The 27,941-nt window shown below is 40.5% G+C and overlaps 1 protein-coding gene across 7 annotated transcripts in view; it reads left to right on the forward strand.

Annotated features, from left to right (window-relative positions):
* Nucleotides 1–27,770, forward strand: part of KMT2A (lysine methyltransferase 2A) — a 76,790-nt gene extending 49,020 nt beyond the window's left edge. For 5 of the 7 annotated variants that reach the window (XM_023208363.3, XM_023208365.3, XM_023208368.3 and 2 more), the window contains 22 exons: nt 592–723; nt 1,267–1,380; nt 4,720–4,866; nt 5,860–5,955; nt 6,195–6,315; nt 7,260–7,382; nt 7,810–7,994; nt 8,807–8,980; nt 10,027–10,137; nt 10,433–10,506; nt 11,418–11,611; nt 11,978–12,084; nt 13,908–14,045; nt 14,313–14,471; nt 15,253–15,370; nt 15,776–15,854; nt 17,243–17,403; nt 17,928–18,113; nt 18,663–22,911; nt 23,814–23,894; nt 25,417–25,481; nt 26,231–27,770. In XM_023208363.3, the coding sequence (XP_023064131.2) occupies nt 592–723; nt 1,267–1,380; nt 4,720–4,866; nt 5,860–5,955; nt 6,195–6,315; nt 7,260–7,382; nt 7,810–7,994; nt 8,807–8,980; nt 10,027–10,137; nt 10,433–10,506; nt 11,418–11,611; nt 11,978–12,084; nt 13,908–14,045; nt 14,313–14,471; nt 15,253–15,370; nt 15,776–15,854; nt 17,243–17,403; nt 17,928–18,113; nt 18,663–22,911; nt 23,814–23,894; nt 25,417–25,481; nt 26,231–26,424 (7,008 nt within the window). In that variant the 3' untranslated portion in view covers nt 26,425–27,770. The remainder of the gene's footprint in view (nt 1–591; nt 724–1,266; nt 1,381–4,719; nt 4,867–5,859; nt 5,956–6,194; nt 6,316–7,259; nt 7,383–7,809; nt 7,995–8,806; nt 8,981–10,026; nt 10,138–10,432; nt 10,507–11,417; nt 11,612–11,977; nt 12,085–13,907; nt 14,046–14,312; nt 14,472–15,252; nt 15,371–15,775; nt 15,855–17,242; nt 17,404–17,927; nt 18,114–18,662; nt 22,912–23,813; nt 23,895–25,416; nt 25,482–26,230) is intronic. The other 2 variants (XM_023208364.3, XM_023208367.3) reach the window with 1 other exon arrangement.
* The last annotated feature ends 171 nt before the right edge of the window (nt 27,771–27,941 follow it).

The raw sequence follows: 27,941 nt of genomic DNA on the forward strand, positions 1-27,941 counted from the left end.
CTTTGTGGCCCTGTATGTTCTAGCCTAGGAATCTGCTTATTCTAAAAGCCATTTGGCATAATTATTTTTTGACCCCAACATCCTTTAGCAATTATTTGTCTGTAAAAATCACCCTTCCCTGTTTTCACTATTTTTATTTATTATGGATAAAGAGATAGTGTGGTGACTTATATCTATAATCCCGCACTCTGGGGGACCAAGGTGGGAGGATCACTTGAGGGCAGGAGCTGGAGACCAACTTGGGCAACACAGTGACTCACAGTTGCTATAAAAAATTTAAAAATCAACTAGGCATGGTGGCATGCACCTGTAGTCCCAGCTACTCTTGAGAAGCTGAGGCAGGAGGATCACTCGAGCCCACAAAGTCTAGGCTGCGGTGAACTATGATTGTGCCACTGTATTGCAGCCTAGGCAACAAAGCAAGACCCAATCTCTTAAAAAAAATTTTTTTTGAAGATTATTTCTCTGTTTATGTTGGAAACATGTTTTTTAGATCTATTAATAAGATTTGTCATTTGCGTTATTATCTGTTGCAAATACGAAGGCAAATAGGGTGTGATTTTGTTCTATATTCATCTTTTGTCTCCTTAGGAAAAACCACCTCCGGTCAATAAGCAGGAGAATGCAGGCACTTTGAACATCCTCAGTACTCTCTCCAATGGCAATAGTTCTAAGCAAAAAATTCCAGCAGATGGAGTCCACAGGATCAGAGTGGACTTTAAGGTAAAGGTTTTCGGTGACCGTAAAGTATATTGAGTGTCAAAGACTTTAAATAAAGAAAATGCTACTACCAAAGGTGTTAAAAGAGGAAATCAGCACCAACTGGGGGAATGAATAAGAACTCCCATTCACAGATGGGTTTAGCGCTGGGAGAGCTTTGGTCAGTGTTCTTAGGTCACTGTTTGTGAACTGACTGCAGAACATAGATAATGAAACATTCCTATCCATCCTGAGCAGTATCAGAGGAAGTAATTCCTTCACATGGAAAGTATCAAACCATATTGATTCCTTGAGTTAGCAAAACTGTAAGGGAAATTCAGTCCCAGTGTATCTTTGCAATATATTCAATATGAATTGAATAAGCAAGCCTTTTAATAGTCTGTGTCTGAGATTTAAACTTTCTAAAGCAGCAGTTATTTTTGGACTCATTGAAATGAAATACTCTGACATTCTGATGTCATACTAATTTTATGCTTTTCATCCTTATTTTCCATCCAAAGTTGTGTAATTGTAAAACTTTCCTAACTGACCTTTCTCTCTCCACAGGAGGATTGTGAAGCAGAAAATGTGTGGGAGATGGGAGGCTTAGGAATCTTGACTTCTGTTCCTATAACACCCAGGGTGGTTTGCTTTCTCTGTGCCAGTAGTGGGCATGTAGAGGTAAGGCATCCTGCTTCTTTGTACCCCAGGAAGTACACAGATTATTTTTCTGATAGTCTGTTTTGTTGGTGTTTAGCAGGTACTATCCCCTGTTTAAACCAGCTAAAGAAAGGTTTAGAAGTATTTTAGAGATTTTAGGAAGGAATCTGCTATTAGAGTAGCAAAGTTACTGAGAGTGAAAACATCAATAATCCCATCTCTCTTAAATTCAGTCTTTATTAGAGTTCTGATCTTTCTGTTAGATGTCTAAATAAGAGAAAAAATTATACAGTGGTCTATTAAAAGGGATGCTATTGGTGGTTGTTTTATATTGTATATCAGAGCCTCTTTGTCTACAAAGAGCTCTTACCAATTAATAAGAAAAAGGAATGATATCCAGAAAAAAAATAGGCAAAAGACAGAAATAGATAATTCACAAAATTAGAAATAAATACATGGTAGGTGGCGGGGGAGGTGAAAGGAGGGTGTCTGTTTTTTAGCCCTCTAGTGACCAAAAACTGGAAATTAAAGCATGATAAAAAAGAATCCTAATAAATGGGGACTTTCTGTTGGTAGAAAGAAATAGATTAGTTACAATCTTTCTTTCTGAGGAAATTATTTGGAAATATACATTTATTTTTAAAATAGGTATATCCTCTAACATAGCAATTGCACTTCAAATACTTATGGATATAATTAGATAAATTGGCAAATCTGTAGATATAAAGTAGTGTTCATTTCAATATTGTTCATGATAATAAAAAACTGGAAACAACCCAAAAGTCCATATAGGAGCATGGGTTAAAATAAGTATAGGGCATATATAATGGCAAATACAAAGTCCTAAAGATGATAATATAGATTGATGTTATTAGGTTGGTGCAAAAGTAATTGCAGTAATAACATGGAAAGATGTCCATGACATATCACTGAGTGAAAAGAACAGGTTACAAGATAGTATATAAAGCACAATCCCATCTTAGTTTGGAAAAGTGTTTTTAGAATATATATCTAGAAAACAATCTGGAAGGATTCATACCAAAATATGAAGAGTGTGGTTGGATTATGGGTGACTTTTATTTGTTTCTCTGTTTTTTTGGTTTTTTTTTTAAATCTTTCTGAGTTTTTTTGCAGTATGTACCACCTTTACAATGAGAAAGGAAAAAGTGCACAATTTTGAATAGGAAGCAGTAGTTTGTCATTTATAAGGGACATATCCTACATCCTTTACAGTTCTTAAATTCCTGGCAGATACCTCTTTGGCTTATTATTTACCACATAAGATATATATGCAAAGGTAGTAAAGAAAATCCAGGTCGGGTGCAATGGCTCACGCCTGTAATCCCAGCACTTTGGGAGGCTGAGGCAGGAGGACTGCTTGAGCTCAGGAGTTCAAGATCAGCCTGAGCAACAGTGAGACCTCATCTCTACTCAAAAAAAAAAAAAAAAAAAAAATACCAGGCATGGTAGCATGTGCCTATAGTCCCAGCTACTCTAGTCCCAGCTACTTGGGAGGCTGAGGTGAGAAGATCACTTGAGCCCAGGAGATCAAGGCTATAGTGAGCCATTATCACGCCACTGAACTCCAGCCTGGGCAACTAAGCAAGACCCTATCTCAAAAAAATAAAAAAATTAAAAAAAAAAAAGAAAAAAATAAGAAAATCCAAGCTAGGTTGAAATCTGAATGTTGAGCTGTCAGTGAGACACAAACTAGCTAAGAAACTCAACCCTGCCCATTTGCCATTTGAAGTTATTACTAGCAGAATTACAAATTATTGCCTGGTATTCATTTACTAAGCAAATATTCTCTTAGTCCCTATTACGAACAACTTATTGTTCTAAGTGCAGGAGTTGCTTCAGATTATCATTGAGACTGAGAATATTCAGTCTACAAGTGCCAGGGGTCTACTGTATCTCTTTTCCCTCCTAATATAGTGCTTTGCACCCACATGTATGCCACCCACAGGTATAACTTATGTTTATAGCACCAGTCCTTCAACTTCTGGGACTAAACAGATTTCTTTTTCAGGGTATAATTGTTCTGATTTAAATTCTTTATAGTTGTACATAGCAATCTCACAGGATTCCTAAAACATGAATTAGAGAATAGCCTGCTGCCTGCACTGCACTCCTAAAGCATAACCAGTGCTTGATGAACTCTCTTCCAGGCGAATTTTTTAAACTTTTTATGTTGACATGATTTCAGACTTACAAAAAAACTATGAGTCGTACAAAGAATTCTAGGTACCCCTCACCCAGATTCCCTAAGTGTTAATATGTTTCTCTGTGTGCATCTATTTTACAAAATAACAAATAAAATACATATACACATTTTACCTATAGATATACATTTGTCTAAAAATTTGAGAACAAGTTGCAGACATATACCATTTTACCTCTAAATATTTTAGTATGTTTTTTTAAAAATCAAAGACATTCTTGTATTTAACCATGGTATAATTACCAAATCAGGAAATTAACATTGGTACATTACTATTATCTGAACTATAGGCCTTATTTAGGTTTGACCAATTGTCCCAATAATTCCTTTGTGGCAAATGAAAATTCTGGATTATCCTAATTAGTATTTTTGAAAATCCTATATCAATATGAAAATAACTTATTTCTAAAATTAGAAATGGAGGCTGGGCGTGGTGACTCATGCCTGCAATCCCAGCACTTTGGGAGGCCTAGGCGGGTGGATCACGAGGTCAGGAGATGGAGACCATCCTCGCTAACACGGTGAAACCCTGTCTCTACTAAACATACAAAAAATTAGCCAGGTGTGTTGGCACACACCTGTAATCCCAGCTACTCAGGAGACTGAGGCTGGAGAATCGCTTGAACCCGGGAGGCGGAGATTGCAGTGAATCGAGATTGCACCACTGCACCCCAGCCTGGGTGACAGAGTGAGACTCCATTTCAAAAACATAAGTAAATAAAAATAAAAATGAATTTAAAAAAATAAAATAGAAATGGAAAGGACAAACCAGAGCTTAGAATTGTTTTGTATATTACAGAAAACGTTTAAACCCTCCCTATTTCCCTCACCCCGCTCCTTTACATTCCCATAGCTCTCTGTTTATACCACTCTTAGGGCACTTAGCATGTTCTGCTAAATCTTGGATTATATTTACTTTGTTACTTTCGAATTCCACTGTTATTACCACTTTAGTACTCTGAATCTCCCACGGTGCCCAATACTGTACTTTTTTTACATAGTCATTATAATGAATATGTATTGACTTAAATATATGCCAGTGGACTACTAAAACCCAAAGTATATAAGGAGGGTATGGTTGATTATGTTTTTCTTCATATTATTTGATGTACTTCTATCTTCCCATGTTCTTACTATAGTTTGTGTATTGCCAAGTCTGTTGTGAGCCCTTCCACAAGTTTTGTTTAGAGGAGAACGAGCGCCCTCTGGAGGACCAGCTGGAAAATTGGTGTTGTCGTCGCTGCAAATTCTGTCACGTTTGTGGAAGGCAACATCAGGCTACAAAGGTACAAAACTTGGTAACAGAACTACAGCTGGACCTCTGTGTCAGTGGGTTCTGTATCCCTGGACTCAACCAATCTTGGATTGACTATATCTGGAAAAAAATTAGTAGTTGCCTCTGTACTCTATGTGAACAGACTTTTTCTTGTCATTATTTCCTGAACAATACAGTATAACAACTATTTACATTGTATTAGGTATGATAAGTAATCTAGAGATAATTTAAAGTATATGGCGGGCGGATCACTTGAGGCCAGGAGTTTGAGACCATCCTGAGCTAACATGGTGAAACCCCATCTCTACTAAAAATACAAAAAATTAGCCAGGAGGGGTGGTGGTCACATGTAGTCCCAGCTACTTGGGAGGCTGAGGCAGGAAATCGCTTGAACTTTGGATGCAGAGGTTGCAGTGAGCCACTCCAGCCTGTGGTGCAGTCTGTCACGCCAGCCTGGGTGACAGAGTGAGACTCCATCTCAAAAAAAAAATAAGTATATGGGAGGATGTGCATTTTCTTATATGCAAATGCTGCACCATTTTGTCTATGGGACTTGAGCATCCATGGCCTTTGGTGTCCTCTGGGGGTCCTGGAACCAATCCCCGACAGAAATCAAGGATGACTGTGCTTAGAGTATTGCTTTCTTTTTCGATCTCAATTTCTGTCTTCCAGTTAAGATTTTGTATCTATATTATTTCTCTTTTTGCTTAGTCTGTCTTTAGTATTTAATTGGGTGTCATCAGTTGCCCATTTTGTGTTTTAATTTTGGAACAATGACAGAAAACATGATATTGAATAAAATTCCAAAAATAAGTCAAATCTCCCTAGTAAGAATGCTGATCACCAAGTGCCTTTGGCAGGAGTAAATAATGCGTGAGGAAATTCAAACTTACAATTGTGTGCTCTACTTACTTGCCAGTAAATGTGAAATGGGGTACTAAGTAATAAGTGTTGGGTGAAGGTAATATGATGCTCATCTTTTTGCCATTATATTTTCTTACAGCAGCTGCTGGAGTGTAATAAGTGCCGAAACAGCTATCACCCTGAGTGCCTGGGACCAAACTACCCCACCAAACCCACAAAGAAAAAGAAAGTTTGGGTGAGTTATACACATGATGCTCTTACAGAGAACTGTCCTGTGACTATTGGGCTTATGTAACTTGTATTACAAATATCTATGCTTGAGGATGTCAGTATGACAATCTTTTTGCCTCATTACTAGGAAATCATCTCAGTAGAGAAATGAAATCTATAAATGGATGCATTTGAGAACCTTTTAGTTAAGGAAAGATATTAAAAACAAGAAATTTCTATTGAATTTCTTTTCCTCTTTTCTAGATCTGTACCAAGTGTGTTCGCTGTAAGAGCTGTGGATCCACAACTCCAGGCAAAGGGTGGGATGCACAGTGGTCTCACGATTTCTCACTGTGCCATGACTGCGCCAAGCTCTTTGCTAAAGGTACCCAAAAAGCCAGTTTTGCCAACTTTCGGAGGTTGTACTTGGTGTTTTGGAGGTGAACTAGACTCTCTAGTGAAATGAAATAAAAAGTCTCACATATTATGTCAAGGATACCATTTAGACACATTTCCTAAGTTCCTGTTTAGAACTTAGCAACTAGAAATGTCTTGTTAAGTTTATATGGGAAGTGTTAAGAGGACTTTTCATTTTAACTCACCACAAAGAAATCCTCTAAGCTAGTATTTCCCAAAGTGTGGTATATATATTATATATTTGATTATTTCAGAAGTGATTTTAGTTGGTACCCAAACATTTTCTTTTAATAGTCATATTAGAAAAAATATTAATATAACGAATACATTAAACCTATTATATTACTGACTTAGGATAATCATATAAAATTCAGTATTTTAACTAAGATAAGCAGATCAGTTTGAAGAAGTTCATTAAGTAAAAAATAATAGAGGAGATCTCTGTATATAAAGAAAATTTATGAAGGTTATGCAGAGTACCGAATCTTAGGAAGTGCTCCTCTAAGCTCTAATGTAAATGCCCTAGAAATAAGGAAAAAGCTTACATGTACTGTTTCTGACTTCCATATTGCCACTTCCTTTTAAATATTTAAATATTTCTTTCAAATGTGTGAGAAATTTCTCTCTTCCATTCTTTTCTATTGTTTTATTTTGAAAATCTACCTCATGACCTTTATAAATGAAAACTGGTAAACTAAAGAAAACTAGTGGCGTATGAAGCTTTTCTGTGAGTATTTGAGGGGTTCATAATAATCTTGAGACTGCAGATACGTGAACATTCCACAGTAGATCCATGCTGGTGTTCATGATCCCAGAAGAAGATTTAGATTGGGTTGGTATATGCAAGTCAAGGGCCGTAAAAACACATATACGTGAGCCAAAGCACTGCTGTAAACTTTGCTTTGCTTTCAGGAAACTTCTGCCCTCTCTGTGACAAATGTTATGATGATGATGACTATGAGAGTAAGATGATGCAATGTGGGAAATGTGATCGCTGGGTCCATTCCAAATGTGAGAATCTTTCAGGTACAGAAGGTTGGAGTCTTTTTATTTCAGTTTTCTTCTTTATAGGTACTACTGCATTTATAAGCCTCTAGAGCACTTTAAACCCAAAATTATGGTTGTGTTGTTATTTGAAATCTCTAAATTTATTTTTTAGTTTCTAGAATAAGCAGCATTGTATTACATTTGTGCTCACTTATCTTGAATATATGCCTTTAAAGTATTTATTTGCTGTCCTTTGTGGGTTCCATAACCTGATTCTCAATAACCAAATTCAGGATTAGTGTTAATTAATAATGCCACTTTTTGAGATCAATATGTGTGATATCCATGAGGATATTAGAATCTTAATGTGGTGCCCAACATGTGGCTTTATAGTAAGTTCAGTGGAATAGTTTCCTCTTCTTCCTCGCTCCCATTCTTCAGAGGACTTCATCATGGTAGATTTTTGTTTTCTTAGATGAAATGTATGAGATTCTATCTAATCTGCCAGAAAGTGTGGCCTACACTTGTGTGAACTGTACTGAGAGGCACCCTGCAGAGTGGCGACTGGCGCTTGAAAAAGAGCTGCAGATTTCTCTGAAGCAAGTTCTGACAGCTTTGTTGAATTCTCGGACTACCAGCCATTTGCTACGCTACCGGCAGGTAGGCCAAGTCGCATTTTTTTTCTGAGAGCTTGTTCTTAGGTAGTTTTTACCTAGCGTTTCTCTTGTTTTACTTCATTCTCCTCGCTTAATTTTTAGTTACTTGTTTTGACTATACCTAGAGCCAAGAGTAGGACCTGCTTTAGAGTAAGAAATGGGAAGGAGCTGTATCTTCAACGGTCTGCTGTTATAATGAGAAATTTGGACTTTATACGCTGAAGGTGATGGGGAGCCAGTGAAGCATTTCACCCAAGACAGTAACCTGATCAGAGTTGCTTCTTAGAAAAAATATTATTCTGACTGGAGTGGAGAAGAAGGACTGGAGATACCTGAGCCTAGAGGCAGGATTCGTAGTTAGGAGACAGTTATAGTAATCAATTGGAAAAACACTTTCTGTCTATGTAAGTTGTGAACTTTACACATTTATAAAGTAGTCATTAGAAGAACCATATGGATCACTTTAACTCAGAGCTAAGCTGCTGTTTTATCTTTTAATAGAGCTCCATTTTTTAAATAGGAAAGTTAGCTGCTTTCTATGTTATACTCAAAAGGAACTGAACACAGTTTCAGCTTCTTCATACTAGGTTTGGAAATTACCAAGAAAAGTTCCTAAGTTAGCCTAGCTAAGCTATTACATAACAGTCTCATTTTTAACTTTCCTTTTCTATTTGAGAAACCTGATTATTTTCATGTTCTTTGGAATATGAAATGAACATGAATCATTCAGTACCATCTTTATTAATTTTAATAGAATTTGCATGGACACCTTGGTTTTAGTGTTAGATAAAAGCAACATATCTTTCCTGGCAATAGGCTGCCAAGCCTCCAGACTTAAATCCCGAGACAGAGGAGAGTATACCTTCCCGCAGCTCCCCCGAAGGACCTGATCCACCAGTTCTTACTGAGGTCAGCAAACAGGATGATCAGCAGCCTTTAGATCTGGAAGGAGTCAAGAGGAAGATGGACCAAGGGAATTACACATCTGTGGTATGTTTCTACAGTGAGCCATCAAAATTTCTAGTGCCAGTGTAGCTTCCTTGGATCTGTGGGGCATGAGGCTGAGTATAAGTAAATTAAAAAATGATTTGTATTATATTTAGAAATGTCACATGGCTTTAGAAACCGAAAAATGTATGAGTTATTTTAGCTTTGTGTTTCAGAAGAAGGGTTATGATAGGGAAGGTAATGTCTTAAAATAGTTCTTTTATTTCACTTTCATCTCAGTTTTCTGAAAATTATTTTTATATTAAGAGGAAGCACTAACAAACTGTTGATGTGGAAAATGCTAATGTGAAATTAATTGATTCTCCCTCCCCTTTTGAGATCAGATCTGCATAATGTGCCTTTCTCTATAAGGTCTTCATTTGTAGATAGATGCCTGTTAATTTTATGATTTTAAGAATGTATAGGAAATGATCATTTATTGTCTCATGGTCTATATTTGCTATTCTGTTCTTTATTTATTATTATTTTTGAGATGGAGTCTCGCTCTGTTACCCAGGCTGGAGGGCAGTGACAGGATCTCAGCTCACTGCAACCTCCGCCTCCCATGTTCAAGTGATTCTCCTGCTTCAGCCTCCTGAGTAGCTAGGATTACAGGCATGCGCCATCATGCCTGGCTAATTTTGTATTTTTAGTAGAGATGGGGTTTCACCATGTTGGCCAGGCTGGTCTTGAACTCCTGACCTCAAGTGATCCACCCACATCAGCCTCCCAAAGTGCTGGGATTACAGGCGTGAGACACTCTTTACTTATTTTAATCCAAATTAAAAACTGTGGACCTGCTTGGATAATTTATCATGATAACAGCCAATTTGTTTGCATTCTTACCTCATTAGCCTGGTATCTCTTAATTGGTACAGGTTCATTGTGAATTGAATCTCAAAGGTCTCAGCCAAAGAGTATTATACCACATTAAAATAGGGTACGAGTTTTCTGTTGGATCTCTGTGCTGGATGATTAGGGACGAAAAAGGAAATGGTTTTGAGAACACACTGTTTTAAGAATAATTAACATTTTGTTTTTGTATACAGTTGGAGTTCAGTGATGATATTGTGAAGATCATTCAAGCAGCCATTAATTCAGATGGAGGACAGCCAGAAATTAAAAAAGCCAACAGCATGGTCAAGTCCTTCTTCATTCGGGTGAATGATATTACTAATTCATGGTTTTAATGCTTACCTATAAGTAACTACCCTGTGAATACAATGAACTTGTTCTCTTCTACTTTTTGCTTTGTCATGTGTATGAAACATCTTTGGTTTAATTTGATCCTCTGATTCTTTGAGAGGAATTTGGTGAGGTTGCCAGAGTGGATGGATCTTTCCCTTGGTGGCCTGAAATTATCCTCGTATTGACAGAGAAGCTGGTTTGAAGTTTTTTCATGTGGTATCTAAATGAATGTTTACATATTTACATTTTGTTTGTGTTTTATTTTAGCAAATGGAACGTGTTTTTCCATGGTTCAGTGTCAAAAAGTCCAGGTTTTGGGAGCCAAATAAAGTATCAAGCAAGTAAGTGAATTTAGCATCACTTTTTTTTTCTCCTCATCGGCTAGAAGTCTGAGAGTTCTCGTATTTCTAGGTTGCAGTTTTCCTAAAGGTTTTAATACTAGAAATGAATTGGTTGAAATGCCTTTTCAGTGCTGTTTTGAGGACTACACTTAATGTTTGTTATAGGCAGTTGCCTTTTTATTCTTTACTTTTGTATTTGTTTTATTGTAAGGAGGTTGGTTTAATTGTGACAAATGTACAATACATGTGTGATATAGCCATGTAGCTGGCCTTGTTATAAATGGGTTCTGTTTGACTGATAGTTCAAATGGTGCTTTGTACTGCTCTTGATTTTCCATATGTAAATTCTTTTGATTTGATTTGATTTGATTAATTTTTTTTTTTTGAGGCGGAGTCTTGTTCTGTCGCCTGACTGGAGTGCAGTGGCGCGATCTCGGCTCACTACAACCTCTGCCTCCCTGGTTCAAATGATTCTCCTCCCTCAGCTTCCCAAGTAGCTGGGACAACAGGCGGGCACCACCACGTCCAGCTAATTTTTGTATTTTAATAGAGACTGGGTTTCACCATTTGGGCCAGGATGGTCTTGATCTCTTGACCTCGTGATCTGCCTGCCTCACCCTTCCAAAGTGCTGGGATTACAGGCGTGAGCCCCCACGTCTGGCCTCTTTTGATTTTTTGATAGGGTTATCATTTGTTTCAGCAAGTTTAACCAAGAGTCATATGTTGAGATATTTTTTAAAATATTAAGTTCTGTGTACTTCTGCTGTTTTCCAAACGCTGTGACTTTTTCTTATATTCTGTGAATGGCTCGTACATAGGGCAACAGGTGATATCAAGAATTTGATTATTTTATACAGTTCTAGGTATACTGTAGGAGTTCAATAAATGCTTGTTGAATCAATTATTTTCAGCAGTGGGATGTTACCAAACGCAGTGCTTCCACCTTCACTTGACCATAATTATGCTCAGTGGCAGGAGCGAGAGGAAAACAGCCACACTGAGCAGCCTCCTTTAATGAAGAAAATTATTCCAGCTCCCAAACCCAAAGGGCCTGGAGAACCAGACTCACCAACTCCTCTGCATCCTCCTACACCACCAATTTTGAGTAAGCCACCAAAAGGAGCATCGTCACCCATTTCTCTCTAGATGCAGATGATTGACTTTGTGAATCCAATTCACTAAAATTAGATATACTTGGATATCAGAAAGGAATTTTAAGGTCATCCTTAAATGTAATACCATCATTAATTTTGTTTCACTTGAGGTGTTAATGAGGACTTGATATAAATACTCTTGAGTATTGTAACATAGATAATGAGATAGCGTTACTCTGAACACTTTGAAAAGTGGTTATTTTATAGGCTGTAGGCTATGTAAGCTGAATTGTTTTCTTTTTTCCTGGAAATCAGACATAGTATTGCCAATTTTAACTGGATCTCAAGGTATTGATGGGAGTCTTTTGGATTTCAAGGTACTGATAGGAGTCGAGAAGACAGTCCAGAGCTGAACCCACCCCCAGGCATAGAAGACAATAGACAGTGTGCTTTATGTTTGACATATGGTGATGACAGTGCTAATGTAAGTACTTTGCGACACAGAGCCCTAGTTAATACATACCCCAAAAGAACTGTTTGTCCTTGTGTCCATACTTGATGACTGGGTGCCATTTATTTAATGAACTTACTTACAACTTACTAATTTATAACTTTTATTTACCTATAACTTATTAACTTGTAACTTTTATTTGTTTATCACTCAGTTCAAACTTTTATTTATTTGGCACTTGGAGTTTTTAATGACTGATTTTCATGATTAAAAGGTGACTGATTTGCCTTAAATTAAACCCTTGATGTCTAGTAATTTCTAATGGAAGTTCCTCAAGAATATTTTGTGAAAGTTAATAAAATCTAAGTTGCATATTAAAAAGCTTACGTTTCCTATGGGATAGCACAATGAATGGTTAAGAGCCCCAGTTCTGCCGCCTGCCTGAACACATTTCTGTGCTTAACTGCCTACTTATTGACTTTAGGCCGGGCGCGGTGGCTCAAGCCTGTAATCCTAGCGCTTTGGGAGGCCGAGACAGGCGGATCACGAGGTCAGGAGATCGAGACCATCCTGGTGAACACGGTGAAACCCCGTCTCTACTAAAAAAATATTAAAAACTAGCCAGGCGAGGTGGCATATGCCTGTAATCCCAGCTACTCGGGAGACTGAGGCAGGAGAATGGCGTAAACCCGGGAGGCGGAGCTTGCAGTGAGCTGAGATCCGGCCACCGCACTCCAGCCTGGGCGACAGAGCGAGACTCCGTCTCAAAAAAAAAAAAAAAAAAAGACTTTGGCAAGTAGTTTAACCTCTCTGACCCTCAGTTTCATCTTTAAAATGAAGATAATAATGCTTACCTCAGAGTGGTTGTGAGGATTAAATGAAATAATGTATGTAAAGCCTCTATTTAGTACCTGGCACACATAGTAAGCCTACAATTTTTTTAAAAAGTTTTGGGTTTTTTTTTTTTGAAACGGAATTTTGCTCTTGTTGCCCAGGCTGGAGTGCAATGGTGCGATCTCAGCTCACTACAACCTCCGCCTCCCAGGTTTAAGCAATTCTCTTGCCTCAGCCTCCCGAGGAGCTGGATTACAGGCATGTGCCACCGTGCCCAGCTAATTTTGTATTTTTAGTAGAGACCGGGTTTCTCCATGTTGGTCAGGCTGGTGATCCACCCACCTCATATACCAAAGTGGTGAGATTACAGGCGTGAGCCACTGTGCCCAGCCAAAAACTTTTAAATACAATCTGAGAGAACTGACTTTGAAATACAGTTTATAGACGTCAGTGCACATTTTTATAAACTTACCACCTATTGCTCTTTTTGTTTGTTTCCTTTTGAGACCAGGCCTCTCCCTGTCACCTAGGCTAGAGTACAGTGTCATGATCTTGGCTCACTGCAATCTCGGCTTCCAGGGCCCAAGCGATCCTCCTACCTCGGCCTCCTGAGTAGCTGAGACCACAGATGCGCACCATCATGCCGGCTAATTTTTTGTTTGTTTTTGTTGAGACGGAGTCTCCCTATGTTGCCCAGGCTGGTCTCAAACTCCTGGGCTCAAGAGATCCTACCGCTTCAGCCTCCCAAAGTGCTGGGATTATAGACATGAACCACCATACCCAGCTCATTTTTTTCTTCTCTAGATTTGTAGAATAGTTTCAGTCTATGGAAAAAGTAATCTAGAAAAGAAGGAAGTGGAAACAGCAACGTTGCAAAATGAATTCTGATTTCTGTGTGCCTCCCTACATTAAAGAATTACAGTTGCTTTCTTGAGGTTATCCTCACTGAAGAAAAGGTAATGCCGAGGAAAACCTCCTTTGGCATTATATTCTTTAGGAAAAAAGAAATCTCTATTTTATAGGATGCTGGTCGTTTGCTATATATTGGCCAAAATGAGTGGACACATGTAAATTGTGCTTTGTGGTCTGCGGAAGTGTTTGAAGATGATGACGGATCACTAAAGAATGTGCATATGGCTGTGATCAGGGGCAAGCAACTGGTAAGACCTTATGGGTAAATTTTATGCAAGGGATTCCCTCTCAGTTTCCAGATATTCTTCCTGTGGGTGAATATAGCCTCACTGATATTTTTCACAGTGCCATCAGGGTAGTTAGCCAACAAGTATTGATATACATAATTCAACAGACTACCAATAGATAAAATGAATTGTAGGAACTGTAGAATGGGATGAGTCTATAGAGGAGATGGTAAACGTCTTAAAACATCTGAAAGTCTGAATAGGGCTCTTTTCTTTTTGGATTTTTAGAGATGTGAATTCTGCCAAAAGCCAGGAGCCACCGTGGGTTGCTGTCTCACATCCTGCACCAGCAACTATCACTTCATGTGTTCCCGAGCCAAGAACTGTGTCTTTCTGGATGATAAAAAAGTATATTGCCAACGACATCGGGATTTGATCAAAGGCGAAGTGAGAGAGCTTTAGTTGCTTTTAAAAAAAAAAAAAAAAAAGACTATTTTTTAGAGTAGTTTTAGGTTCACAGCAAAATTGACTGGAAGGTACAGAGATTTCCCATATACCCCCTGCACCCACATATGCACAGCCTCCCTCATTATCAGCATCCCCCACCGGAGTGGTGCATTTGTTACAATGGATAAACCTACACTGGACACATGGTTATTACCTTGAGTCCGTAGTTTACATTAGCATTCACTCTTGGTGTTGTACATTCTGTGGGTTTGGATGAATATATAATGACATATATCCCCTATTATAGCATCATATGGAGTATTTTCACTGCCTTAAACATCCTCTGTGCTCTGCCTGTTCACCCCTGCCTCTCCCCAACCCTGGGCAAACACTGATGTTTTTATTATCTCCATAGTCTTGCCATTTGCAGAGTTTCACATAGTTGGAATCATATAGTACATAGCCTTTTCCGGCTGGCTTCTTCTGCTTAGCATTTAAGTTTCCTTCAAGTCTTTTCATGGCTTATTTAGTTGCTTTTTTAATTATTTAGAAATTCAAAAGAAAAATACAAAAATATAGCAAGATGATAAACTGTTTTGCTTTTCTATTAGGTGTTCCTAGAGGCACCATCTCTTTTGGGAAATACAGAAGTGTCCTGCTGAGTGAAACAGAAGGATGCTTTTGAGATATGCTGTGTGCCTTCCACTCTGAGACAGTCAGGATCATGAGTATAGTGTGCAAAGGGACAGCCTATTAACAGCTACCATGGGTTTTATTTAAGGTGGTTCCTGAGAATGGATTTGAAGTTTTCAGAAGAGTGTTTGTGGACTTTGAAGGAATCAGCTTGAGAAGGAAGTTTCTCAATGGCTTGGAACCAGAAAATATCCACATGATGATTGGTATGACCTAGCCTTAGTTATTGGGGAAGGCTGTATATATCATTGGGGAAATTTCTGGTCCTCAGTTATAAAATGACCCTCAGTGTGGTATCTCACGCCTGTAATCCCAGCATTTTGGGAAGCTGAGGCGGGCAGATCACTGGAGGTCAGGAGTTGGAGACCAGCCAGGCCAATGTGGCGAAACTCCATCTCTACTAAAAAAAAATTAGCTGGCAGTGGTGGTGCATCCCTGTAATCCCGGCTACTTGGGAGGCTGAGGCATAGGAATCACTTGAACCCCAGAGGCAGAGGCTGCAGTGTGCTGAGATTGCACCACTGCACTCCAGCCTGGCCGACAGAGTGAGACTCTCAAAAAAATAAAATGACACTCTATCTCCTCTAATCAGTTCTTCTTTCCTTGGTCAGGCTCTATGACAATCGACTGCTTAGGAATTCTAAATGATCTCTCTGACTGTGAAGATAAGCTCTTTCCTATTGGATATCAGTAAGTAGCACTATAAAGAGAAGACAGCAGCTCCACAACCTGAACACATTGAAGGTCATTAAATGTAGAGGCATACTTGTTAGCTACTTTAAACTGCTACTAAGAATTAATTACTTAGTTTGCTAGTTCTCTGATTCATCTGCTTGTAGATTGGGACTAAAGCAGCATTTATGTTAGCTGAATCCAGTTATAGAAGGAAAGTATTACTCACATCATTTCAGAATTACTTAAAAATAAAACCTAAGTAGAAAACACAAGGTCAGTCTCTTAAGATTCCTCCAAACTGCCGGGTGCAGTGGCTCAAGCCTGTAAACCCAGCACTTTGGGAGGCTGAGACGGGCGGATCACGAGGTCAAGAGATCGAGACCATCCTGGCTAACACGGTGAAACCCCATCTTTACTAAAAAATACAAAAAACTAGCCGGGCGAGGTGGCAGGCGCCTGTAGTCACAGCTACTCGGGAGGCTGAGGCAGGAGAATGGTGTAAACCCGGGAGGCAGAGCTTGCAGTGAGCTGAGATCCGGCCACTGCACTCCAGCCTGGGCGACAGAGCAAGACTCCGTCTCAAAAAAAAGAAAAAAAAAATGATTCCTCCAAATTACATTTATCTCCATGCAGGAGTGCAGATTGTTTCCATGGATAAAACAGCTCATGCCCTGTTCCCAACTTTACATTTTATAAGTCCTTCTAAAACTATAAATCCCCACAATAATGATCAAATTTTTCAATAAGAATTTATAATCTTACCTATATGAAGCAAGTTGTTAAAATGTCTAACAAGCTAACAATATAAGTTCAAAATTCCCCTTCTACCGCTCTTGCGTTGGAGTCTCATTTTGCAATATATGCTCCAACTTACTCTATTCCTATTCCAATGACACAGTCTGTGCTCCACATTTAGCTGGCAGCTTTTCACACAAACCAGACTCCACTAGCATTCAGCAAATTTGAAGCAGTTACATTTCTTTTGTCTCATGGGGCTTTTCTCCCAAAGGAAACACCACAGGTTTGCCCTTTGTTTTCTTTTCGGACCATACTTTGTATACATTGTAAGGCAGTAGTTCTGTCCTGAAGGCCAAAACTAATTTTTGTAGTAGTTAATATTTTTCTTTCTTTTGCTTTTAGGATATTTGACTATATTTGGTGCCTGCTTATGGTACAAGAAAAAAAGATCTTAGGCTATTTTCTGAGAGGCTAAGAAAAACCAAGGACTTCAAAAAGCTTAGAACAACCTAACTAGGGGAATCTGTACTAAGAACCCATGAAATAAAGCTAAATTCTGTAATTAAAAGGACCAGGGAACCTAGGATGAAGAGAGGTTTTGAAAAATACTAGTTTCTGTTTCTGTCCTCTCCCTTATGATGATTTTCCCAAATCTGTTTACCCAGGTGTTCCAGGGTATACTGGAGCACCACAGATGCTCGCAAGCGCTGTGTATATACGTGTAAGATAGTGGAGTGCCGTCCTCCAGTCGTAGAGCCGGATATCAACAGCACTGTTGAACATGATGAAAACAGGACCATTGCCCATAGTCCAACATCTTTTACAGGTTAGTCTTGAATCAAGACAGGACTTGAGGCCGGGCACAGTGGTTCACGCCTGTAATCCCAGCACTTTGGGAGGCTGATGCAGGTGAAGCACTTGAGGCCAGGAGTTCGAGAACAGCCTGGCCAACGTGGTGAAACCCCGTCTCTACTAAAAATACAAAAAAAAATAGCCAGGCATGGTGGCAGGCACCTGGAATCCCAGTAATTCCAGCCACTCAGGAGGCAGAGGCACAAGAATGACTTGAACCCGGGAGGCAGAGGTTGCAGTCAGCCAAGATCATGCCATTGCACTCTGACCTGGGTGACAGAGTGAGACTGTCTCAAAAAAAAAAAAAAGAAAGATGGGTTGGAACTTGAATTCGATTCAGGGAGTACTATGATTGAAAGCTAGGGGAAAAGTCATTTACTTGGGAGGTCTCATTTGCTTCTAGTTTTACATTTACCTGATAGCTGACTTTTCATTGGTTAATTAGTTTGATATTTTAATTGGGCTTTTTCAGTTAAGAGTTTTTATTTCCTGCCACAGAAAGTTCATCAAAAGAGAATCAAAACACAGCTGAAATTATAAGTCCTCCATCACCAGACCGACCTCCTCATTCGCAAACCTCTGGCTCCTGTTATTATCATGTCATCTCAAAGGTCCCCAGGATTCGAACACCCAGTTATTCTCCGACACAGAGATCCCCTGGCTGTCGGCCGTTGCCTTCTGCAGGTAAAAGACTTTATTGACCTACTTGACCTAAGAAGATCAGCCCAAAGATTAATTTGTAATTCTTTCAGGCAGCTTTATCTCGGTGACTTTTACTGATTGAAAATGTAGATTCCGGTTGGGTGCGGTGGCTCACCCCTGTAATCCTAGCATTCTGGGAGGCCAGGGCAGGTATATCACCTGAGGTCAGGAGTTCAAGACCAGCATGGCCAACATGGTGAAACCCTGTCTCTACTAAAAATACAAAAATTAGCCGCGTGTGGCGGCACATGCTTGTAATCCCAGCTACCCGAGAGGCTGAGGCAGGAGAATCGCTGGAACCCAGGAGGTGGAGGTTGCAGTAAGTCAAGATCATACCACTGAACTCCAGCCTGGGTGACAGAGTGAGACATTGTCTCAAAAAAATAAATAATAAATAAATAAATAGAAAATGTAGATTTCCAGTTATCTGTAAATATATGTGTATATATATAGTCAAATCATTGAAACCAGTGACTTCTACATATTTGTTCTATCTACAATAGCATTTATTACTTTTTCTCTCTTGTTTAGGAAGTCCTACCCCAACCACTCATGAAATAGTCACAGTAGGTGATCCTTTACTCTCCTCTGGACTTCGAAGTATTGGCTCCAGGCGTCACAGTACCTCTTCCTTATCACCTCAACGGTCCAAACTCCGGATAATGTCTCCAATGAGAACTGGGAATACTTACTCTAGGAATAATGTTTCCTCAGGCTCCACCATTGGGACCGCTACTGATCTTGAATCAAGTGCCAAAGCAGTTGATCATGTCTTAGGGCCACTGAATTCAAGTACTAGTTTAGGGCAAAACACTTCCACCTCTTCAAATTTGCAAAGAACAGTGGTTACTGTAGGCAATAAAAACAGTCACTTGGATGGATCTTCATCTTCAGAAATGAAGCAGTCCAGTGCTTCAGACTTGGCCTCTAAGAGCTCCTCTTTAAAGGGAGAGAAGACCAAAGTGCTGAGTTCCAAGAGCTCAGAGGGATCTGCACATAATGTGGCTTACCCTGGAATTCCTAAACTGGCCCCACAGGTTCATAACACAACATCTAGAGAACTGAATGTTAGTAAAATTGGCTCCTTTGCTGAACCCTCTTCGGTGTCGTTTTCTTCTAAAGAGGCCCTCTCCTTTCCACACCTCCATTTGAGAGGGCAAAGGAATGATCGAGACCAACACACAGATTCTACCCAATCAGCAAACCCCTCTCCAGATGAAGATACTGAAGTCAAAACCTTGAAGCTATCTGGAATGAGCAACAGATCATCCATTATCAATGAACATATGGGATCTAGTTCCAGAGATAGGAGACAGAAAGGGAAAAAATCTTGTAAAGAAACCTTCAAAGAAAAGCATTCCAGTAAATCTTTTTTGGAACCTGGTCAGGTGACAACTGGTGAGGAAGGAAACTTGAAGCCAGAGTTTATGGATGAGGTTTTGACGCCTGAGTATATGGGCCAACGACCATGTAACAATGTTTCTTCTGATAAGATTGGTGATAAAGGCCTTTCTATGCCAGGAGTCCCCAAAGCTCCACCCATGCAAGTAGAAGGATCTGCCAAGGAATTACAGGCACCACGGAAACGCACAGTCAAAGTGACACTGACACCTCTAAAAATGGAAAATGAGAGTCAATCCAAAAGCACCCTGAAAGAAAGTAGTCCTGCTTCCCCATTGCAAATAGAGTCAACATCTCCCCCAGAACCAATTTCAGCCTCTGAAAATCCAGCAGATGGTCCAGTGGCCCAACCAAGCCCCAATAATACCTCATGCCAGGATTCTCAAAGTAACAACTATCAGACTCTTCCAGTACAGGACAGAAACCTAATGCTTCCAGATGGCCCCAAACCTCAGGAGGATGGCTCTTTTAAAAGGAGGTATCCCCGTCGCAGTGCCCGTGCACGTTCTAACATGTTCTTTGGGCTTACCCCACTCTATGGAGTAAGATCCTATGGTGAAGAAGACATTCCATTCTATAGCAGCTCAACTGGGAAGAAGCGAGGCAAGAGATCGGCTGAAGGACAGGTGGATGGGGCCGATGACTTAAGCACTTCGGATGAAGACGACTTATACTATTACAACTTCACTAGAACAGTGATTTCTTCAGGTGGAGAGGAACGACTAGCATCCCATAATTTATTTCGGGAGGAGGAACAGTGTGATCTTCCAAAAATCTCACAGTTAGATGGTGTTGATGATGGGACAGAGAGTGATACTAGTGTCACAGCCACAACAAGGAAAAGCAGCCAGATTCCAAAAAGAAATGGTAAAGAAAATGGAACAGAGAACTTAAAGATTGATCGACCTGAAGATGCTGGGGAGAAAGAACATGTCATTAAGAGTTCTGTTGGCCACAAAAATGAGCCAAAGATGGATAACTGCCATTCTGTAAGCAGAGTTAAAACACAGGGACAGGACTCCTTGGAAGCTCAGCTCAGCTCATTGGAGACAAGCCGCAGAGTCCACACAAGTACCCCCTCAGACAAAAATTTACTGGACACCTATAATACTGAGCTCCTGAAATCAGATTCAGACAATAACAACAGTGATGACTGTGGGAATATCCTGCCTTCAGACATTATGGACTTTGTACTAAAGAATACTCCATCCATGCAGGCTTTGGGTGAGAGCCCAGAGTCATCTTCATCAGAACTCCTGAATCTTGGTGAAGGTTTGGGTCTTGACAGTAATCGTGAAAAAGACATGGGTCTTTTTGAAGTATTTTCTCAGCAGCTGCCTACAACAGAACCTGTGGATAGTAGTGTCTCTTCCTCTATCTCAGCAGAGGAACAGTTTGAGTTGCCTCTAGAGTTACCATCTGATCTATCTGTCTTGACCACCCGGAGTCCCACGGTCCCCAGCCAGAATCCCAGTAGACTAGCTGTGATCTCAGACTCAGGGGAGAAGAGAGTAACCATCACAGAAAAATCTGTAGCCTCCTCTGAAGGTGACCCAGCACTGCTGAGCCCAGGAGTAGATCCAACTCCTGAAGGCCACATGACTCCTGATCATTTTATCCAAGGACACATGGATGCAGACCACATCTCTAGCCCTCCTTGTGGTTCAGTAGAGCAAGGTCATAGCAACAATCAGGATTTAACTAGAAACAGTAGCACCCCTGGCCTTCAGGTACCTGTTTCCCCAACTGTTCCTATCCAGAACCAGAAGTATGTGCCCAATTCTACTGATAGTCCTGGCCCGTCTCAGATTTCCAATGCAGCTGTCCAGACCACTCCACCCCACCTGAAGCCAGCCACTGAGAAACTCATAGTTGTTAATCAGAACATGCAGCCACTTTATGTTCTCCAAACTCTTCCAAATGGAGTGACCCAAAAAATCCAATTGACCTCTTCCGTTAGTTCTACACCCAGTGTGATGGAGACAAATACTTCAGTACTGGGGCCCATGGGAAGTGGTCTCACCCTCACCGCAGGACTAAATCCAAGCTTGCCAACTTCTCAATCTTTGTTCCCTTCTGCTAGCAAAGGATTGCTACCCATGTCTCATCACCAGCACTTACATTCCTTCCCTGCAGCTACTCAAAGTAGTTTCCCACCCAACATCAGCAGTCCTCCTTCAGGCCTGCTTATTGGGGTTCAGCCTCCTCCAGATCCCCAACTTTTGGTTTCAGAATCCAGCCAGAGGACAGACCTCAGTACCACAGTAGCCACACCCTCCTCTGGACTCAAGAAAAGACCCATATCTCGTCTACAGACCCGAAAGAATAAAAAACTTGCTCCCTCTAGTACCCCTTCAAACATTGCCCCTTCCGATGTGGTTTCTAATATGACATTGATTAACTTCACACCCTCCCAGCTTCCTAATCATCCCAATCTGTTAGATTTGGGGTCACTTAATACTTCATCTCATCGAACTGTCCCCAACATCATAAAAAGATCTAAATCTAGCATCATGTATTTTGAACCGGCACCCCTGTTACCACAGAGTGTAGGAGGAACTGCTGCCACAGTGTCGGGCACATCAACAATAAGCCAGGATACTAGCCACCTCACATCAGGGTCTGTGTCTGGCTTGGCATCCAGTTCCTCTGTCTTGAATGTTGTATCCATGCAAACTACCACAACCCCTACAAGTAGTGCATCAGTTCCAGGACACGTCACCTTAACCAACCCAAGGTTGCTTGGTACCCCAGATATTGGCTCAATAAGCAATCTTTTAATCAAAGCCAGCCAGCAGAGCCTGGGGATTCAGGACCAGCCTGTGGCTTTACCGCCAAGTTCAGGAATGTTTCCACAACTGGGGACATCACAGACCCCCTCTACTGCTGCAATGACAGCAGCATCTAGCATCTGTGTGCTCCCCTCCACTCAGACTACAGGCATAACAGCCGCTTCACCTTCTGGGGAAGCAGACGAACACTATCAGCTTCAGCATGTGAACCAGCTCCTTGCCAGCAAAACTGGGATTCATTCTTCCCAGCGTGATCTTGATTCTGCTTCAGGGCCCCAGGTATCCAACTTTACCCAGACGGTAGACGCCCCTAATAGCGTGGGGCTGGAGCAGAACAAGGCTTTATCCTCAGCTGTGCAAGCCAGCTCCACCTCTCCTGGGGGTTCTCCATCCTCTCCATCCTCTGGACAGCGGTCAGCAAGCCCTTCAGTGCCGGGTCCCACTAAACCCAAACCAAAAACCAAACGGTTTCAGCTGCCTCTAGACAAAGGGAATGGCAAGAAGCACAAAGTTTCCCATTTGCGGACCAGTTCTTCTGAAGCACACATTCCAGACCAAGAAGCAACGTCCCTGACCTCAGGCACAGGGTGAGAGATCCAAATACTACCTAGGCTAGGTCTGTGGGATTTCATACTGTAAATTAGGGGCTGTTGATGTGGTACTCTCTGGGATAGACACTCTCCTGTTCAAGTTGAGTTACCTGGGAGTTTTCTGGGTTTTGAATTTTTTTCTCTCTGAGTGGTGATTTATATAGCAAAATGTAGTTCCATCCATGGGCAGTTTGTCTCTTGGATAGAACCACATCTAATTACTTTTTGCTCTGATTTCAAACAGTGTTGCTGTTTGTTCCTGTTTCTTTTTTACTGAGGCTTATACTAGAGAATGATTATTCTTATCTTGAGGGCAAAGCTCCCTCTGGTAAATCCACATAGAGTCCTTTTTTTAAAACTTTATCATTGAAAGCCAAGCGTAGTGACTCATGTCTGTAATCCCAGCACTTTAGAAGGCTGAGGCAGAAGGATTGCTTGAGCTCAGGAGTTCAGGATTAGCCTGTGCAAAATAGTAAGACCCTGTCTCTACAAAAAAAAAAAATTTTGTAGAGTGTTTGTGGTGTGGTGTTGCACACCTGTAGCCCCAGCTATTCAGGAGGCTGAGGTGGGAGGATTGTTTGAGCCCAAGAGTTAGAGGCTAAATGAGCCATGGTCATGCCATTGCACTCCAGCCTAGGTGGAGTGCACCTATGTAGCGACCACTCGGATCAAGATACAAGATACAGAACATTTCTAGCAACCCACAAGGGTGCCTTCTCTTATAAGGTCAGTGCCCCCTCAAAGTAACCATTATTCTAACCTTTATGACCTTAGGTCAGTTTTGCTGGCTTATAGACTTTATCAGATCCTGATAGAGCCATTTCTTTCGACTCACCTCCACATTCTGTACATATTTACTGGTGGTTTGTCTTGAAAAGATACAAACGCCTGTATTCCAGGACTCCAGGAGCAGAGGCTGAGCAGCAGGATACAGCTAATGTGGAGCAGTCCTCCCAGAAGGAATGTGGGCAACCTGCAGGGTAAGCTGAAGAATTTGTCCTTTAAGACTAAGCTCTCAGTTTTGTCCACCTCATTTAAAAAATAGTTCTTCCAGGCCAGGTTCACGTCTGTAATCCTAGCACTTTGGGAGGCCAAGGCGGGCGGATCACGAGGTCAGATCAAGACCATCCTGGCTAACATGGTGAAACCCCATCTTTACTAAAAATACAAAAATAATTAGCCGGGCATGGTGGTGGGCGCCTGTAGTCCCAGCTACTCGGGAGGCTGAGGCAGGAGAATGGCATGAACCCAGGAGGCGGAGCTTGCAGTGAGCTGAGATCACGCCACTGCACTCTAGCCTGGGCGACAGAGCGAGACTCCATCTCAAAAAAAAAAAAAAGTAAAAAAATAGTTCTTCCTGATTCACATTCTTGTTTTCTTGCCAAAGTTTTTTAAATGGGAGTAATACAGGCTTGTAAAAAAGTAAACAAAAAATAGAACAGAAGAATTATTTAAATAATGGATAATAGTTGCCTGTTTGTCCCCCTCACCCCCGCCCAATCTATTCCCTAGAGGTGGTCATTGCTAATAATTTGTTTTTATCTATGCAGACATTTCTATGCATATACAGACAAACATGGTATATATATGAATATGTATACGCTTTTTTACATAAAAGGAATAATAGTGCACATACTGTTCTGTATTTGGCTTTTCACTTATGTACATCTTTCTGTGCCAATATATATAGGTGTGCTTCACTTTTTAAATCACTGCCCCAATTCTATTGTGTGGATCTACAGTAATTTAATGAGTCCTCTATTGATATATATTTGGATTGTTTCCAGAATTTATTTAGTTTAAAAAAGTGAAAATTGGGCCTGGACACAGTGGCTCATGCCTCTAATCCCAACACTTTGGGAGACCGAGGCAGGAGGATTGCTTGAGCCCAGGAGTTTGAAACTAACCTTGGCAACATAGGGAGACCCTGTCTCTACAAAAATAAAAAATTAGCCAGGCATGGTGGTGCACATCCACAGTCCAAGCTAAGGTAGGAGGATTGCTTGAGCCTGGGAACTGGAGGATGCAGCAAGCCGTGATTGCCACTGCACTCCAACCTGGACAACAAAGTGAGACCGTATCTCAAAAAAAAAAAAAAAAAAAGTGAAAATTGGTGGTGGTTTATAAGCTCATGCAGCTTATTTTTTATTTTTAGTTAAACCAGCTAACTTATTTAAGTAACTTTAGAATTGCTTCTGACAAGTGTCCTTTCATTTTTTCTAATACTAAGGGTACGAGAAGAATTTCAAAGGCACAATTTACAACTTTAAAAACAGAAACTTAATGTCAGTATTTGGTAAAGAATCTCACAAAAGAGTTTTATATTATGTACCATACAGTGGTGTGGTGGTTGTATTCATTCAACAAGTTCTACAGAAAGCCCCCTGTGGTTCATTTTCTAGCAGTTATTTTGTATACCAGAGCTGTATAGAAAATTATGGATGTTTTTCTTCAAATTGAAGAACTAGCTGATATTATATCTTACATTTGGTTTTTATTTAGGCAAGTGGCTGTTCTTCCGGAAGTTCAGGTGACCCAAAATCCAGCAAATGAGCAAGAAAGTACAGGTATGTGGGTGGGTAACAGGTTAGAATCCGAGAATATCAATGTTAAAAGGACCATGAAAATGACCCACTTTACCTACTTATTTTCTACGTTTAAAAAAAAAAATATCTAAGCTCCAAAGAAGTTAAGTGATTTGGCCCACATTGGAGACTGAAACTTGGCGCACCTGTCTCTTGGTGCAGTGTTCTTCCAGTACATATTGTATGATCACCTGTCAGCTAAGGACTTAAGACAATACGCATACTCTTCTGCTGTACTGGTTTTACCAGCACTGAGGTTTAAATAGCTAGTAATAACCTGACTTCACTTTTTAGTTGTCACTAAAGAAAACTAAGAACGATTTTTATTAGATAGTCAGATTTTGGTTACAATACCAGATACATGGCCATAGCATTTTCCATCAGTTCTAATGAATTTGATGAGGAAACAAATGGTCACTTTAATATTAGAGAGTTCTGGCTATAACTTTGTTGAGGACAGTTGCTTATTGAAAAACTATCAGATTGTCGTACCAGAAATTCTACCACAGAGACAACTTCATGTAAAAAAAATTCTGGTTTTAGTCACTACTTTCTAGCAATGACCTAGGCAAGCTCTTTGAGTCTTGGATTTGTTATGGGAATAATAAACCAACTGTGGAATGTGGTTAGGCTTAGAGATCATTTGTGTAAAGTACTCTACAGGTAGTCAGTGCTCAGTGAGCATTTGTTGCTGCAACCACTTTGGCCCCTATCTATTTTCTCCCTATTAGAACCTAAAACAGTGGAAGAAGAAGAAAGTAATTTCAGCTCTCCACTGATGCTTTGGCTTCAGCAAGAACAAAAGCGGAAGGAAAACATTACTGAGAAAAAACCCAAGAAAGGACTTGTTTTTGAAATTTCCAGTGATGATGGCTTTCAGATCTGTGCAGAAAGTATTGAAGGTGAGTGGATTAAATCAGATTGACTCATCAGCAGAAGCCCTGTTTCAGCTAGAGCTTCATTTTCTGAGTATTAGCACCATTTAGGTGGATGTTTTATGCTAGGAAGTATGGGGGATACCTGGAGGCATCATACATTTTCCTTGTCCTTGAGAAGTTTGTCTTGTTGGAGAAATAGCCATATTTTACATGAAAAGTCAATGATACAGATTATGTTTTCAACATTGCACACACCTTAGCGGAGCCCATGAGAACCCTGCTTCCCCCCCAGCCTTGTCTTTTGCCATTCCCTCATGCGCCTTCTGTGCCCTTCTCTCTCCCTTGTGTGCCTTCACACATGCTTTCTCCTCTGCCTGGAGTTCTCTCCCTGCCCTCAATCACCTGGTGAGCTCCAGCTCACCCTTCAAGATCCAGCTCAGACAGTCTCTCCTGACCTTCTGAGGTAGCTAAGCCCTCCCTCTCCCTCCTTTTGAATCGTACATGTTCTTCTCTCATAGCTTAAAATTTATTTTGTACATGTTTGTTTACTTTTATCACTCACTCAACAGCGAACTCTCCATAAGGGCTAGAATTTTATTTTCTTATTCATCTTTGTATCGCAAGCATGTAGGTATTCATCCGCCTTTGAAGGACTAGTAAATGTTCTCTAGGCTGTAAGTACTAGAAGAGTTCAAGGAGAGAAAGGTCACCGTGGGTGAGTTAGGGTTATCAAAAACCCATGAAAATTAAAAGAAGATTCTATTAAAGGAGAAAATGGAATTTTGGTTAGGCAAAGAAGAATGCAGGGCTCTCTAGGAAGAAGAAGGAAGGTAAGCAAAGTTAGAAAGGCATGATTGCATTTGGTGGGTTTAGAGTAGTGTCAGGTGAGATGGCGTTGAAATCCATGTCAGGTGGTAGTGAAAGAAAATTGGGAAGGTGGATTGGGACAAGTTTTAGAGGGCCTTCAGTGCCAAACCATGAGGCCTTTGAAAACTTGAGGGAGTGAATAGAAGCAGAATTTCAGGAAACATAATGTGATAAGCTCTCTATATAAGACAGATTGAACTGGAGATGCTCAAAGACGAGAGTTCACTAATGAGAGTATTGCTAGAGTAGAGATGTCTGGTAATAAAACCCACATTTGGTGGGAAAAGAAAGGAAAGGAAAGAAGAATGAACACACTTGGTTGAATATGGAGAGGGGAGAGTCAAAGATGACCCTAAAGATTCAGGCCTGGGTGACTAAAACAAAAGATAATGCATGGAGAACAAAGGAGATAAGTAAGGAGTATGGAGGTTCCACAAAAGACATTGATGTGGAGTAATGTAAGAAATCCATGTGGAAATGCCTAGAAAACTGGAAGAGATTACAGAATCTTGGGTTAGAGCTGGAAGGAACTGTAAGGATTTTCTTTTTCTTTTTTTTTTTTTTTTGAGACGGAGTCTCGCTCTGTTGCCTAGGCTGGAGTGCAGTGGCCGGATCTCAGCTCACTGCAAGCTCCGCCCCCCGGGTTCACGCCATTCTCCTGCCTCAGCCTCCCGAGTAGCTGGGACTACAGGCGCCC

The sequence above is a fragment of the Piliocolobus tephrosceles genome, chromosome 13 (genome assembly GCF_002776525.5).
Source record: "Piliocolobus tephrosceles isolate RC106 chromosome 13, ASM277652v3, whole genome shotgun sequence".
Taxonomy (NCBI): Eukaryota; Metazoa; Chordata; class Mammalia; order Primates; family Cercopithecidae; genus Piliocolobus; species Piliocolobus tephrosceles.